At 55.3% G+C, this 12,991-nt stretch overlaps 1 protein-coding gene across 8 annotated transcripts; it reads left to right on the top strand.

Moving 5' to 3' along the window:
• Nucleotides 1–1,218: 1,218 nt before the first annotated feature.
• Nucleotides 1,219–12,775, top strand: MFSD2A (MFSD2 lysolipid transporter A, lysophospholipid). Of its 8 annotated transcripts, none has more exons than XR_014296862.1 (14): nucleotides 1,219–1,441; nucleotides 2,883–3,014; nucleotides 4,200–4,324; nucleotides 7,911–8,034; nucleotides 8,145–8,223; nucleotides 8,587–8,744; nucleotides 9,199–9,289; nucleotides 9,408–9,529; nucleotides 9,753–9,836; nucleotides 10,380–10,463; nucleotides 10,557–10,669; nucleotides 11,115–11,258; nucleotides 11,449–11,524; nucleotides 12,307–12,775. XR_014296862.1 is itself a non-coding variant. In XM_082656299.1 (14 exons), exons 1-14 carry the CDS (start codon nucleotides 1,349–1,351, stop codon nucleotides 12,368–12,370), a joined length of 1,587 nt encoding a protein of 528 aa, XP_082512425.1. In that variant the 5' UTR covers nucleotides 1,219–1,348; the 3' UTR covers nucleotides 12,371–12,775. The 8 variants fall into 8 exon arrangements, 5 of the variants coding, with proteins under 5 accessions (XP_082512425.1, XP_082512424.1, XP_082512426.1 ...); XR_014296863.1 differs by having other exon boundaries at nucleotides 11,909–12,775; XR_014296864.1 differs by having other exon boundaries at nucleotides 11,348–12,034.
• The last annotated feature ends 216 nt before the right edge of the window (nucleotides 12,776–12,991 follow it).

The raw sequence follows: 12,991 nt of genomic DNA, 5'->3' as shown, positions 1-12,991 counted from the left end.
GCTCAGCAGTTGTGGCACACGGGCTTAGTTGCTCCATGGCATGTGGCATCTTCCCCGAGCAGGGATCGAACCTGTGTCCCCTGCATTGGCAGGCGGATTCTTAACCACTGTGCCACCAGATTATTCAGCACTCTTTCAAACCTTTCCTTGATTGTTTCAACCCAGAGCTTTGTATCTCCCAGGGCTTCTTTTTGGCCGTGCCACGCAGCTTGTGGGATCCCAGTTCCCCAACCAGGGATCCAGGGATTGAATTCTGGTCCTCGGCAGTGAAGGCACGGAGTCCCAACCACTGGACCGCCAGGAAATTCCCTCTCCCAGGGCTTCTTCTTGGGGAGACTGGTTTACCCTTCTCATAATTTTTGCTGAGAGGGATAGCACAGGGCTGTGGAGAGGGAAGGATGTGAAATGGGGCAAAACCTTATAGGCCTGCCTCTGCCACATGAGCGCTGTTTCATTTCTCTGAGTTTTCCTTCCCTCAGCTGTAAAATGGGGATAATAATAGCACCACCCTCACACGGTGGTTATGACGGTTGAATTAGATCATGTTAAGCATGGAGGGAGCTCTCCGTAAAATGCCGCTGATATCATCATTGTGTGCTGATGGCTGTGGTCCCGACTCCTCTCCACAACTTAGGAGCTTCCTGCCGGCAGCGACTGCGACTGCGTTGCCTCGTCTTTCTCTCCCATCGCGAGGGCCCCACAGATGCCAATGTCGGGAAGAAGAAATGGTCCGTCTTGGAGGAGGGGTGAGGGGTGTCGGTTAGGAAAGTGTCAGCGCTATATGCTCCAGGTTTGAAGCAGAGGGAGACTCGAACTGACTCCAGACGTTAAAGGGGGCAGTAGGTTTCCAAGCCTCTGCCTTTCCTAGGCCTGGGGGTTGGAAGTCTTGGGGTGTAGATCTCACTCAGGTAGAACTCACTCTGGGGGACCTCGGGCAGGTCACTTCTAGCCTTGGACCTCAGTTCCTCGTGCTTGTCAAGTGGGTCTCCGGCTTTAACCCCGGGGTTGCGCGGAGGCGCGCAGCCAGACGCGGGCTCCAGGCTGGAGAACGTGGCTTGGTGGCACAAGCCGCAGAGGGGTTTGGGCCGGCGGGAGGCCCGACGGGCTCCAGGATTGGCTGGCGGCGGTGTAGCAGAGCTCCAGGATTGGCCAGTTAGAGAGGGCAGGGCCCAACCTTTTAAGAGGCGCGTGGGGAGTGCAGTGAGCGAGTCAGCGGCGTTCGTAGCGGCGGCGGCGGCTACAACTACAACGCGAGCCCGGGCGGAGCGGAGGCCCGCGGAGCAGAGGAACATCGCGGAGCAGAGGAACATCCCGGCTTCCCGGTCCGGGGCGGCGTGGCCCGCGGCTCATGGCCAAAGGAGAGGGCGCCGAGAGCGGCTCCGCCGCGGGGCTGCTGCCCACGGGCATCCTCCAAGCCGGTGAACGCCCGGTCCAGGTGAAGGTGAGGGCCGGGCACCCCGGGTGGAGGGTCAAGGGTGGGCGGCAGGCTGAGGTTGGGGCGTCACGGGATAAACCTGGTTCTGGGACACCTTGGGCTAAGCCGGGAACAGGAGGACCCAGAGGCAGGAGAGGGCCCTGGGGTGCCCTGGAGGCAGGCAGTGATGGAGAAGGTTTGTAGGCGCTGGCCCCCTTTTGCCCACCCCCCACTCTGGGTGTCTCTGGGGAGCGGCCCCACCGGCGGCTCCACGTTGTGCCCGGCTCCGCTCTGCCTAGTCGGTTTCCGTTCCTCTGTGACCAGACGCTTAATTTTGCTGCCCTAGACGCCAGAGAGACCCCAGAAATCTGGGAAGCCCAACTTGGTCCCAAATCTCTCATCCCCCTGCTCTCCACCCCCACATGCTACGCCTGCTTCTCAACTCCGCAGTGAGGGCCGCTCAAGTTCATTCATAAGAGCAAGGGCTCTGCTCTTAAAGGAGCCGCATTCCGCAGGCGTTTGTGTCAGTGTAGGTATCGGCCCGCGCGCGGAGCTTTGCGCGTCTTGACCTTCGGCCCCATTCCCAGCTCTCTGGACATAATGAAGGACCCAATGACATCAGACGGCCCCAGGGAGGGATCCCAGGCAAAAGATATCTAGATATCTAGGAGGTGACTGCCTTTTCGTTTTAATTTTATTAACCGATCCTTGGAAGAAGCCTGGGAAAGCAATTATGCTGCTCCCGTGTATGAGTAATCTACTTTCCCTGGGCAACCTTAACCTCCCTAGTGCCCCACCCAGAGAGGGTCCAGCCCTGCACCTAGAGGACTTTCCTCTCCTCTCCAAGATTCTCTGGGAACTGGGGGAGGGGGACAGGGAGAGAGGGAGGGTAGGACAGCTCCTGGGTTTGCCTGAAGGTCTGGCTGCCTCCAGGGGCCAGGGAGGCTCTGGGACAGATGGAAGGAACAGCTGGGCCTAGAGCCAGCTGGGTTGGGCCCTTAGGGATCTCTAGAGCCCTCACCCAGTAGGCAGGTTCACTAGCCTCTGAACCAGGGCAGAAGCCAGGGCTGGGCTTAGGCAGCTCTTGGCGGCAAGAGGATTTTCAGGTTGTGGCAGCTGGTGCCAGGTGGGGACAGGTCCATTGCTGGCGCGTGCTCCCTCTCCAACTTGGAAACAAACAGAACTGAGGCCTTTGGAGGAGTCATTAAGTGAAGACGAGCTGATAAGGATCTGGGTTTGGGGTGGGGTGGCTTAGGGGCTACTTCCTCAGTATGGATTCCCCTTTTCCAGATTTTTAAGAACAGGGAATACCTTTCATTTCTTGTGGGAAGTGAGCTCTCCCTGGGTGGGAATAGGGCAAGGCAGACTTGTTCCTCCTGGCAAAGTTCCAGAGTTTCCTGTCTCTGGAAACTTCCAGGATGAAGGCCAGGATCGTGGATCTCTTTTCATTCTTTCCTCTTCTTCCCAGAAGGAGTCGAAGAAGAAAAACCAGTTGTCCATTTGCAACAAACTTTGCTATGCAGTTGGGGGGACACCCTACCAGGTGACGGGTTGTGCCCTGGGGTTCTTCCTGCAGATCTACCTGTTGGATGTAGCTCAGGTGAGTGAGCTGAGCCCGCTAGGGCTCCTCCATCACCCCAAGGTGGGAGAGACTACGGACTCCAGGGTAGGGTCAGTTTCCCCATCTGTGAAATGGGACTGGGAATCCCTACTCTCCTGCCTCTCAGAGCCACAGCGGGTGAGAAATAAGAAGGCTTTGGAGAGTATCCAGAAGGGGAGTCTCTGCCCCAGGCCTGTTAGCTGGCAAGGTCAGCTCACTCCTCCTTGCCTGGCAAGAGCAACAGAGCCTGGAGGGGTAGGCGGTGGTGTGATAGAATGGAGCCCGCTGTGATGTTCTTAGAAGAGACTGGCACACAATACCCCCAGCTGGACAGCAGTAGCTGGCTTGGCTCAGGGGTTGGTGACTTTGCAAGCAAGGCATCTTGTATTCACTTAATAGATGGGGAAGCCTAAGCCCCAGAAAAGACAAATGACCTAATTTAAGCAGCTAGTTTTTGAGCAACTCCCATGGGCCAGACCCTAAATGGGGTGCAAATAATGGGGAACCTGCTGTCAAAATGTAAAAAGTTAGAAAAGTCAGACTGGGGAAACTGCAGTGTGGGAGAGGCCTCTCCAGCTTCCTGGAGCGATAGTAATAGTAGAGCCTATTGATGGATGAGGAAGAGTCCAGAGAAACTGTCTATTTAGGCCTAGAAGGTTTGGGGGGAGGGGGATAGCTTGAATGGGTAGTGACAGTAACAGTCTACTTTTTCAACATTTTTTCTATTGATTTCTTTTTCCACATCCAAGATAGAGCTTGACCCTGTAAGATAGGGGTCATAACCCCATTATACAGATGGGGAAATTGAGGGCCACTGCGGTGACCCAGCAAATGCTATTTCTGATATCAGGTGGTTGGGGCTTGTGAGAGGGAGGCAAGGAACTGAATTCTGGATTCATTCTAATTGATGGGAGTGTTTTTCAAGGGCAGCGGAGGGGAGGACCTAGGGGGAAATATCTGGGAAAGTTTCCAAGGAGACACACAGTGCTACTTCTGTTGGGAAACTGTTGTTGTCATTATTAACAAGGCAAGTGATGATGCTTAAGGCCTGGGTGGGAGCAGTACAGGGTCCTAATGGCCAGGCTGAAGTAGGGAGGGAGCCCTGCCTTTGCCCATCGGTGAGGGTGGATGTTGCCCATCAGTTGAAGGATGAGGAAGTCATCTTTTGCCTGTTCCCCATCCCAGGTGGATCCTTTCTCTGCTTCCATCATCCTGTTTGTGGGCCGAGCTTGGGATGCCATCACAGACCCCCTGGTGGGCTTCTGCATTAGCAAATCCCCCTGGACCCGCCTAGGCCGCCTCATGCCCTGGTGAGTAGAAAATGCTCCTTCTGAGGTGGTAGAAGGCGGGGCTTCTGACATGTCTGCTACCCCGTGGTCCTTCCACATGGTTTGTCACAGGCTGGGGGGGTGAGGAGGAGGAATGATGCAGAAACCCCAGCAAGGTCTCAGCTGCCCCAGGCATGGGCATTGGAACTCCTGCCAGTTCATACCCAGGCCGGCCGAATTGCTAGACTGAGCGGCTTCCCCTGGCCCAGGCCCCATTCCTCCCCAAGGTCCTTTTCCCTTCCATGAAGCTGGAATTCTAACTTCTCCCGCTCCATCACTTCCCATAATCGTTGAAAGGTTACACTCTGGAGCCAGCCTGCCTCATTTTGAATACCGACTTAGCCACTTAGAGCTGTACGACCTTGGGCAAGACATTTAACATCTCAGCCTCAAGTTTCTTCATCTGCAAAGTGGGGATAATGATTATGCCTGTCTCACAGGGTTGTGGTGAGAATTAAATTTTTTAATACGTAACGTGCTTAGAACCATTTCTGGCACTTATTAAGTATAATTTGGCACCCCTGCAGAGTGGCTCCTGGTGGAGGGGTAAGCGTGGAAGGTAAAACCCAGAAGGGACAGCATAACCTCTGGTTCCTTGGACCGTGAGAACTACCTTTTCCTTTGACACAGAGCCTACAGGCCTCAGCCTCAGGCTTTGAGGCAAGGCTGGGGGGTGGTGGTGCTACAGATCAGCTGGCAAAGGCAGGCGCGAGGGACAGGCTGACAGGCCAGGGCTCTGGCTCTCTCCAGGACATCCTGCTTGGTGGTTGGGGGGCGGGGGGGGACATGCCCCTTTCATCTCTAGCCCATCCAGGCTCGAGTGGGCGCCTTCCTGCCCCAGGGGCGCCCATACCTGGTCTCCGGCCTTCAAGGCCTTCAAAGCTCTTCCCACAGTCCCTGCCCCCCAGCACAGCTTCCTTTCCCACGAGGTCCCCCTCCCACTGAAATCCCGCCAGCCCCTGGCAAAGGCCCAGCTTGGGGCCTTTGATCCAAGCTTCAGGGCCAGTGGGCAGGAGAGTCTGCCTTACCTGCACAGGCTGCTGGGGTTCCCGGTGAGCCAGCCCCTGAGACTGGGCCTGGTACCCGCCCCCCTGGCAGCCACTCAGGGGCGGGGCTGAGCTGCCACATCTCCTCATAAGGCACAGCCAATGGCAGGCAGCTGCCCGGGCCAGCCTGAAGCAGCAGCAGCAGTAATAGCAGCAGCCCGGGCCAGCCCGAAGCAGCAGCAGCCCGGGTTACTCCCAGCACATTTGGTTCCTCAGCCCCGGCTGCTTGGATGGAGTGTTTGGGGAAGGCTGCCAGAGGAGCCCTGGTTCTCTGAGGATCTGGGAGGGGTGGGGTAGAGTAAGGGCAGGAGAGCAGAGGAAGCCCTCCCTTTGGGAGGTGAGATCTGAGGACGTCTCGCCCACGCAGGCACGTGCGGCAACCAGCTTGGTGAAGTAGCTGAGGGCCCTTCAGGCTGGTTTGTGATTCAGCACGTGGCCTCAGCTGTCAGGGTGAGAACTCCTGGCGACACCTCTGAGTGGTACCCCCACCCCTGTCTGAGCGCATGCTGAGGGCTGCCGTGTAACGTACATGACCCTCCTCTTCATCCACCCCCATTAGGACCTGGGACCTGGCACCCCTTCTGCTTTCGGTGTAGAAAGAGGCTGGGCCTTCCAGGGCTCCTGAGCCCTGGGGCCCCCTCTCCCAGGCCTCAGACCAGTCCCTGCCCTCAGCCAGCATTTAAATCCTCCGTTTCAGACGAGGAAGACTCTGACGGAACACTTTCCTGGAGTTCCCGGCCACCCATTGAGAGGCAGAGTGTCAGCAGGGTCCCATGGGAGATGCAGCAGGGATGGATCTGAGGTCTGATTCCCAGCCCAGTGCTCTCGGCAGCTCCCTGAAGTCTCCCGCTGAGCTTTCCTGGTGTGATAATCACAGCAAACACTTGTTGTGTCCCAAGAACTGTTCTACATTTTAATAGCAACTTAAGTCTCAAAACGACTTCAACCCTGTGAAATAGAGCCAAAGTCCTTACAATGGCCTATTGGGCCCTACATGACCTGGCACCCCATTTCCTGTCCAACCTCATTTCCTAATTCCATCTCCCATGCGCACGCCACTCTCTCTGGCCCCCTAGCCTCCTTCCTCCTCCCCAGGCCTGCTGGGGCACATTTCCCACCTGAGCCCTGTTGCCCCGCGACCTCTGCCAGGCCAACTGCCTCCTCTCATTTGAGGCCTGGCACAGAGGCCACCTTCTCAGTGAGGGCTACCTTGGCCACCTGCTTGTGAATCGTACCCACATACTCCCAATCCCCTTTAGCCTGCTTTCCTTCTTTTTTCTACAGCACTTAATCACCGTCTACTATGTTATGTAGCTTTTTTGGTGTGTGGTAGAATACACTATTTAAAAATTTTTTAATTTACCATTTTAGCCATTTTCAAGTGTACAATTCAGTGGCATTAAGTATAGTCACATTGTTGTGTGACCATCTCTCCAGAACTTGTTCCAAACTGAAACTCTGTACCCGTTAAACACTAACACCCCATTCCTTGCTCCCCTCCAGCCACTGGCAACCAACTACTTTCTGTCTGTGAATTTGACTAAGTGGGATCATGCCAGATTTGTCTTTCTGTGTCAGGCTGATTTCACTTAGCATAAGGTCTTCAAGTTTTATGTTGTAGCAAGTGTCAGAATTTCATTCCTTTTTAAGGCTGGATAGTATATATCTTATGTTTATTTTTTGTTTGCCAACTAGAATGTAAATTCCACAAGGGCAATGACTTGTCTGTTTTGTTTACTGATACGTCCCAAGTCATTAGAATAGTGCTCAGCACAGAGTTGACACTTGAATATTCCTTGAGTAAGTGTTGAAGGTAAGGTAGGTGCTATTACTATTATCGTTTGTAAACGATAATTTGGTAAAATGAACCTCAAAAGTTAAATAACTTGCCCCAGACCAAGTTATTTATAGTTACTGGTAGAGCCAGAACTGGATCCCGGAAGTGTGGCTCCAAAGGCCTTTTCACCATGGTTCTCTGCTGCCTTTCTATACTGATGCCGTGAAGTTGGACCATCCTGAGATCTAACTAGGATGGTGTGGGACTCACATGTGGGGAGGCACTGGACCCAGTCCTCCCCTCTGGCTGCTCCAGAAGCAACACCTTCACCTGGAGTTGGCCTCCCCCACTCCTGTGTATGCACACATGGGTGAGATCCCACTGGGATGTCTCCTCCCCCACTGCCTCCCTGCCCCACCATCTGAGGTCTTGGCCTGCATTCTCAGCCCCTCAGCCCATAGAAAGCCCCTGTCTTTGGAGCCTTCACACCTGGGGAGATGCAGGCAAGACTCAGGAGGGTCTGACCTCATACCCCATGCTCAGGATTGTAGGCTGGGGGCCCTGCCTCAGTGTGCCCTTCTGGGCTGGGCCATCAGTCCCTTCCCAGAGACCCTGGGGCGGGTACATCCAGGGGGATGAATTTCCTTCCTGCCGGGCACCCTGTGGGGCTGCAGAGCAGTCCAGCCTGGGCCCTGATCCTGGGGTTTTGGCATCCTGCCTCCACTCAAACCCTCCCCTTCCTCAGGATCATCTTCTCCACGCCCCTGGCCATCATTGCCTACTTCCTCATCTGGTTCGTGCCTGACTTCCAACAGGGCCAGACCCTGTGGTACTTGCTTTTCTACTGCCTCTTTGAGACGCTGGTCACGGTGAGTATGGGCAGGGGTGCGGGAAGTCCCTGGGGCCTCCGGGGTTGGTGCCCGAAGCCACATCTGTCTGTCCATCGTCTGACTGGCCGAGGGCCTCTCTTCCATGCCAGTGTTTCCACGTTCCCTACTCAGCTCTCACCATGTTCATCAGCACGGAACAGAGTGAGCGGGATTCTGCCACTGCGTATCGTAAGTCTCCCCAGCCCACTGAGCCCACCCACCAGGGACCCAGGGTCTCCACTCCCTGACCCTCCTACCATGTTTCTTCCCTTGTGGGCCCAGCTCCCTGCTCTTGGGAATGGGTGTGAAACCATCTTAAAAATAACTTATTGCTCTGGTGAGACCAGGGAGGTGGAAGGACCAGGGAGAGGTCACATAGCGAGGCCATGAGTTTAGGCCAAGGTGCTGTCTACCCCAGTACCCAGTACCCATCCTATCTGGAGCTGCTACTATCGCCTGTGGCTAGAGCTGGGCTTATATCCATCTGACCTTCCTCCCTGGGGGCCCACAAGCCGTGCGGCACCTCAAAAGGACTTGCTTTTTCCTGCTCAGGGATGACCGTGGAGGTATTAGGTACAGTGCTGGGCACAGCAATCCAGGGGCAGATTGTGGGCCAAGCACATACACCTTGTGTCCAGGACGCCAATGCTTCTACAGTAGCCTTGGAAGGTGTCAATCGCACGCAGAGCGCCACCTCGCTCAGAGAAACGGTAAGGCCCTGGCAGGGCAGGGCTGGGGGAGATGAGGAACGATGGGGTGATTCTGCCATTATCCTCAAAATATTAATAATGACTAGTGTTTGTAAATGTTGGGCATCTGTTATACAAAGTGTTAATGTGCCCACTTTGCAGATAAGGAAACTGAAGCACAGGGAGGCTAAATAATTTGTCCAGGGTAATCGAGCTAGTGAGTTGCAGAAACTAGATTTGGGGAGCTTTGAACTGTGGGCTCTCAGACTCCACAGCCTGGCCTTCTTAACCTTTTGTTCACCTGGACTTGGCCTTGGGAAGCAACAGCAGGCGCAGGCTGATTTTCCCATTTCGCGGATAGAGACAGTGAGGCCCCCAGAGAAGGGACTGATCCAAGGTCATTGAGTAGAGCTGGTGGGAGCTGGGATGAAATCAGACTGACTGTTTCTCTATGTCACCTTTCCCCTCTTTACAGCAAAACGCATACCTGCTGGCGGCAGGGGTCATTGCCTCCATCTATGTCATCTGCGCTGTCATCCTGACCCTGGGCGTGCGGGAGCAGAGAGGTGAGGGGTCCTGGGGAGGGGTGCAGGCCCCAGCGTGGGGTGGTTTTGTCCCTTTGCCTGGGCCTCAGGCTTGGGGAGGGGCCTCTGCTCCTGCCTCACCGTCCCCTCTGGCCCCCAGAACCCTACGAGACTCAGCAGGCCAAGCCGATGCCCTTCTTTCGGGGCCTCCGGCTGGTCATGAGCCATGGCCCGTACATCAAGCTTATTGCCGGCTTCCTCTTCACCTCCTTGGCTTTCATGGTGAGTCAGGCCCTGATATGCTCAGCCTGGGCAGGAGGGGGTATGTGGAACGAGGGGCGGGGTAGGCCTTGGACTCAGGATGGGACAAAGCCCGAGGGACAGGTGGAATGGAGGCGGAGTGAGCAGGGGTCCCTGGAGCATGGGGAATGTCATGGAGGCTCAGCCCCAACTACATCACCTGTTTCCTTACCTTTCCTTCCCACCGCGCTCTCCTGTCCCCCAGCTGGTGGAGGGGAACTTCGCTCTGTTTTGCACCTACACCTTGGGTTTTCGTAACGAATTCCAGAATCTGCTCCTGGCCATCATGGTGCGTGTGGGGCCCCGAGGGTGGCCGAAGTGGCTTAGGCTGCGAGATGGTTCTTTGGATAGCCAGAGGACGTTTCCCAGACTGGCCCAAGGTCATGAGGGATGAGGGAGGCTTCTCAGAACCTTTGGATCTGACCTACCACTGCTTAGGTAGGACGATGAAAGAAAGAGTTTGGGTACATATATCAAATCTTTATGTTGTACACCTTGAACTAGTACAATGTTATATGTCAATTATATCTCAATTACACTGGGGGAAAAAGAAGAAAGGGTTTGGGGTTAGATGTTCAAGTAGAGAGCATAGCAAAAGCAAAGGTGTGGAAGCCAGAACTTCCGGAGCTCTGTGCTCAGAGAAGGCAGGAGATGAGATGGGGACTCGCTCTCAGCTCCCCTGAAGAGCGATCGGGTGCCTGTCCTCAACTGTCCAGATGATGCCATCTGTCTCTTGAGCAGGGCTGGGAGCACCTTTAGAGTCCTGGGAAGAGCAGAGGGTATTCCATGGCTCTAACCCACTTCCCTCTCCTCCCCCTTTGCCCATCCACAGTTCTCGGCCACAGTCACCATCCCCATCTGGCAGTGGTTCCTAACCCGGTTTGGCAAGAAGATGGCTGTGTACATTGGGATCTCAGTGAGTGGGGCTGAAGGACAGGGCCTGGGCTGACTTGGGGGCTACTGATGGGAGCTTCCCAGCTGACTCGTATTCCTGTGCCCGCTCCCCTAGTCAGCAGTGCCATTTCTCATCTTGGTGGCCCTCATGGAGAGTAACCTGATTGTCACATATGTGGTAGCTGTGGCAGCTGGCGTCAGTGTAGCAGCTGCCTTCTTACTACCCTGGTAAGTATATATAGGCCCACCGGGGTATGTTTCCCAGCCTCCCACCCCCCAGTTCTGAAGCTCCTTAGGGAGAATCCTGTGGGGCTTGTCTCCCTGCAGGCCATTCTGTGGGTCCAGGTTGGGGGTGGGGCGGGTCTTCCCAGTACAGTTGTACAGGTTGTGAACTGCACAACCACATCTAGTCAGGGTGGGAAATGGGGGCTTAGATCTAGCCTGCACTCTATACCTGCCTAGCTGAGCAACTAGATCTGGGGCTACTTCATCTTGGAGGAAGGGGCCGTCTTTTTTATTCACATGAAGTTGCCCACTCCTCATTGAACTGTGTGTGAGCTGTGGGACTGCAAACTCTCAGAGGACCACTCTTATTGACACGGACCACATGGGCTAGTGGAGGTCTGGGGTTGCTAGGTGGAAGGGTGCTCACGGCTGCCACCACCGTGTACAGGTCCATGCTGCCTGACGTCATTGATGACTTCCACTTGAAGCAGCCCCATATCCATGGGACCGAGCCCATCTTCTTCTCCTTCTATGTCTTCTTCACCAAGTTTGCCTCCGGAGTCTCCCTGGGCATCTCCACCCTCAGTCTGGAGTGAGTGGGGGGGAGTCTGGGCAGTGCTGGGCAGGGGTAGGTCCCAGGTGCCCCATCCTCACCACTCCCCTAACCACTGGGTCCCACAGCTTTACTGGGTACCAGACCCGTGGCTGCTCCCAGCCAGCACGTGTCAAGTTCACACTGAAGATGCTGGTGACCATGGCTCCCATAGTCCTCATCCTCATAGGCCTGCTGCTCTTTAAGCTGTACCCCATTGACGAGGAGAAGCGGCGGCAGAACAAGAAGGCCCTGCAGGCCCTGAGGTGAGTGAGGAAGGGACAGGGAGGTGGACGAGGGGACATCATCTAGTCTAAGCCCTCGGCTAGTACCTCCTGGGGCCAAAGCCAGATTTGCTTTCCACACATCTTCCCTGGACAGCTCCTCCTCTGCCCTTTCCCCCGGCTGATTCATCACCGTGGCCGTTAACATTTCTTGAACACAGGCTGCCTGCCTGGGCTGAGTGGTTTTACATTTATTAATTCAACAAGTACTTAATGGGACGCCTACGTGCCAGGCATTGCTCTAGTGAATGAAACAGATAAATCCCTGCCCTCAAGGAGTTTACATTTTAGAGAATGTACTCGTGATCTCCTATGGTCGTCCAACAACCTTGGGTGTCAGAGATGCCTATGATTCCCACTCTGCAGATGAAGACACTGAGGCTTAACCAGGAAGAGTGACAAGTGATAAGGGGCAGAGCTGGGGTTTGAGCCCTGGTGTTCTGACTCCAGAGCCCACACTCTTCACGGCTCTCCTGGTGTGCAGGAGCTCAGGTGCGGAGACCAGAGGGCAGGGTGGAGTGAGTTGCGCCAGCCCAGCTCGCCCAGGCCAGGGCGTGGTACTGGGGCTTGGGGTGCCTTGTGGGCTGCAAGAACAGCGAACAAACCTACCAGCAGTTTCTGGGCTGAGAGTGGGAGTGAGCAAACTACGTCCTGTGATTTAGACCAGCCTGGCAGCGAGCTAAGACCTCAGAGCCAAGATCCTGCGGGGAACAAGCAGGTGGGTGAGGGTGCTTCCTCCAGCCCGTCTCCTCTGGCTTTTGCAGGGAAGAGGCCAGCAGCTCGGGGTGCTCTGACACAGACTCTACAGAACTAGCCAGAATCCTCTAGGGCCTGCTGGGTGGCCCGAAGCCACCATGCACAGGGCCTGGGTCGCCAGGCCAGATGAGGAATCTGGGCCTGCTTGCCTGCTCACTGAACAGCTGGTCTCCAGATGCCAGGAAGGGAGCCAAAGACTCAAGAGTGAGCGACTCAGGACGCCTCCTGTGCCCATCGCGAGGCGGGCTGTTCACACAGCCACCAGCCTCCCTCTGCCCACCACAGGGGCCAAGCCCAGGGGCTGCTACTGTGAATATGCCACAAGGACTGATCGGGCCTAGCCCGGGACACTAATGTAGAAACGTTTTATACAGAGACTAATTAATAACTTAATGACCATGTACATAGCAGTCTGTGTGTTTGTATATGTCTGTGAGCTATTAATGTTATTAATTTTCATAAAAGCTGGGAAACGGAGCTGCCTGTTTTCTGTCTTTGTCCTGACACTGAGCCGTTCTGTGCCAAGGTGCAGAGAGTGAGGGAGCGCTCAGCCGCAGGTGCCCTGGGGGGCGAGAATGTGTGTGGAGGTGTGATAACAGCATCAGCTAACATTTACTAAACACCTGTCTGTACCAGGCCCAGGTGTGGAAGCTTTCCTCTCACTTTGCTGATGTTCTCACTTAATCCTGGGAA

The sequence above is a fragment of the Grampus griseus genome (genome assembly GCF_964374135.1).
Source record: "Grampus griseus genome assembly, chromosome: 1".
In the NCBI taxonomy this organism is placed as follows: domain Eukaryota; kingdom Metazoa; phylum Chordata; class Mammalia; order Artiodactyla; family Delphinidae; genus Grampus; species Grampus griseus.
The sequence above is the reverse complement of the archived record's forward strand: the minus strand, read 5'-3'. Positions and strand labels throughout refer to the sequence as shown.

Coding starts and splice junctions, on each gene's coding strand:
- MFSD2A (XM_082656298.1), top strand. CDS start 1,349: ATGGCCAAAGGAGAGGGCGCCGAGAGCGGCTCCGCCGCGGGGCTGCTG. Junction 1,442..2,882: donor AACGCCCGGTCCAGGTGAAG/GTGAGGGCCGGG, acceptor TCTTCTTCCCAG/AAGGAGTCGAAGAAGAAAAA. Junction 8,224..8,586: donor GGATTCTGCCACTGCGTATC/GTAAGTCTCCCC, acceptor TTTCCTGCTCAG/GGATGACCGTGGAGGTATTA.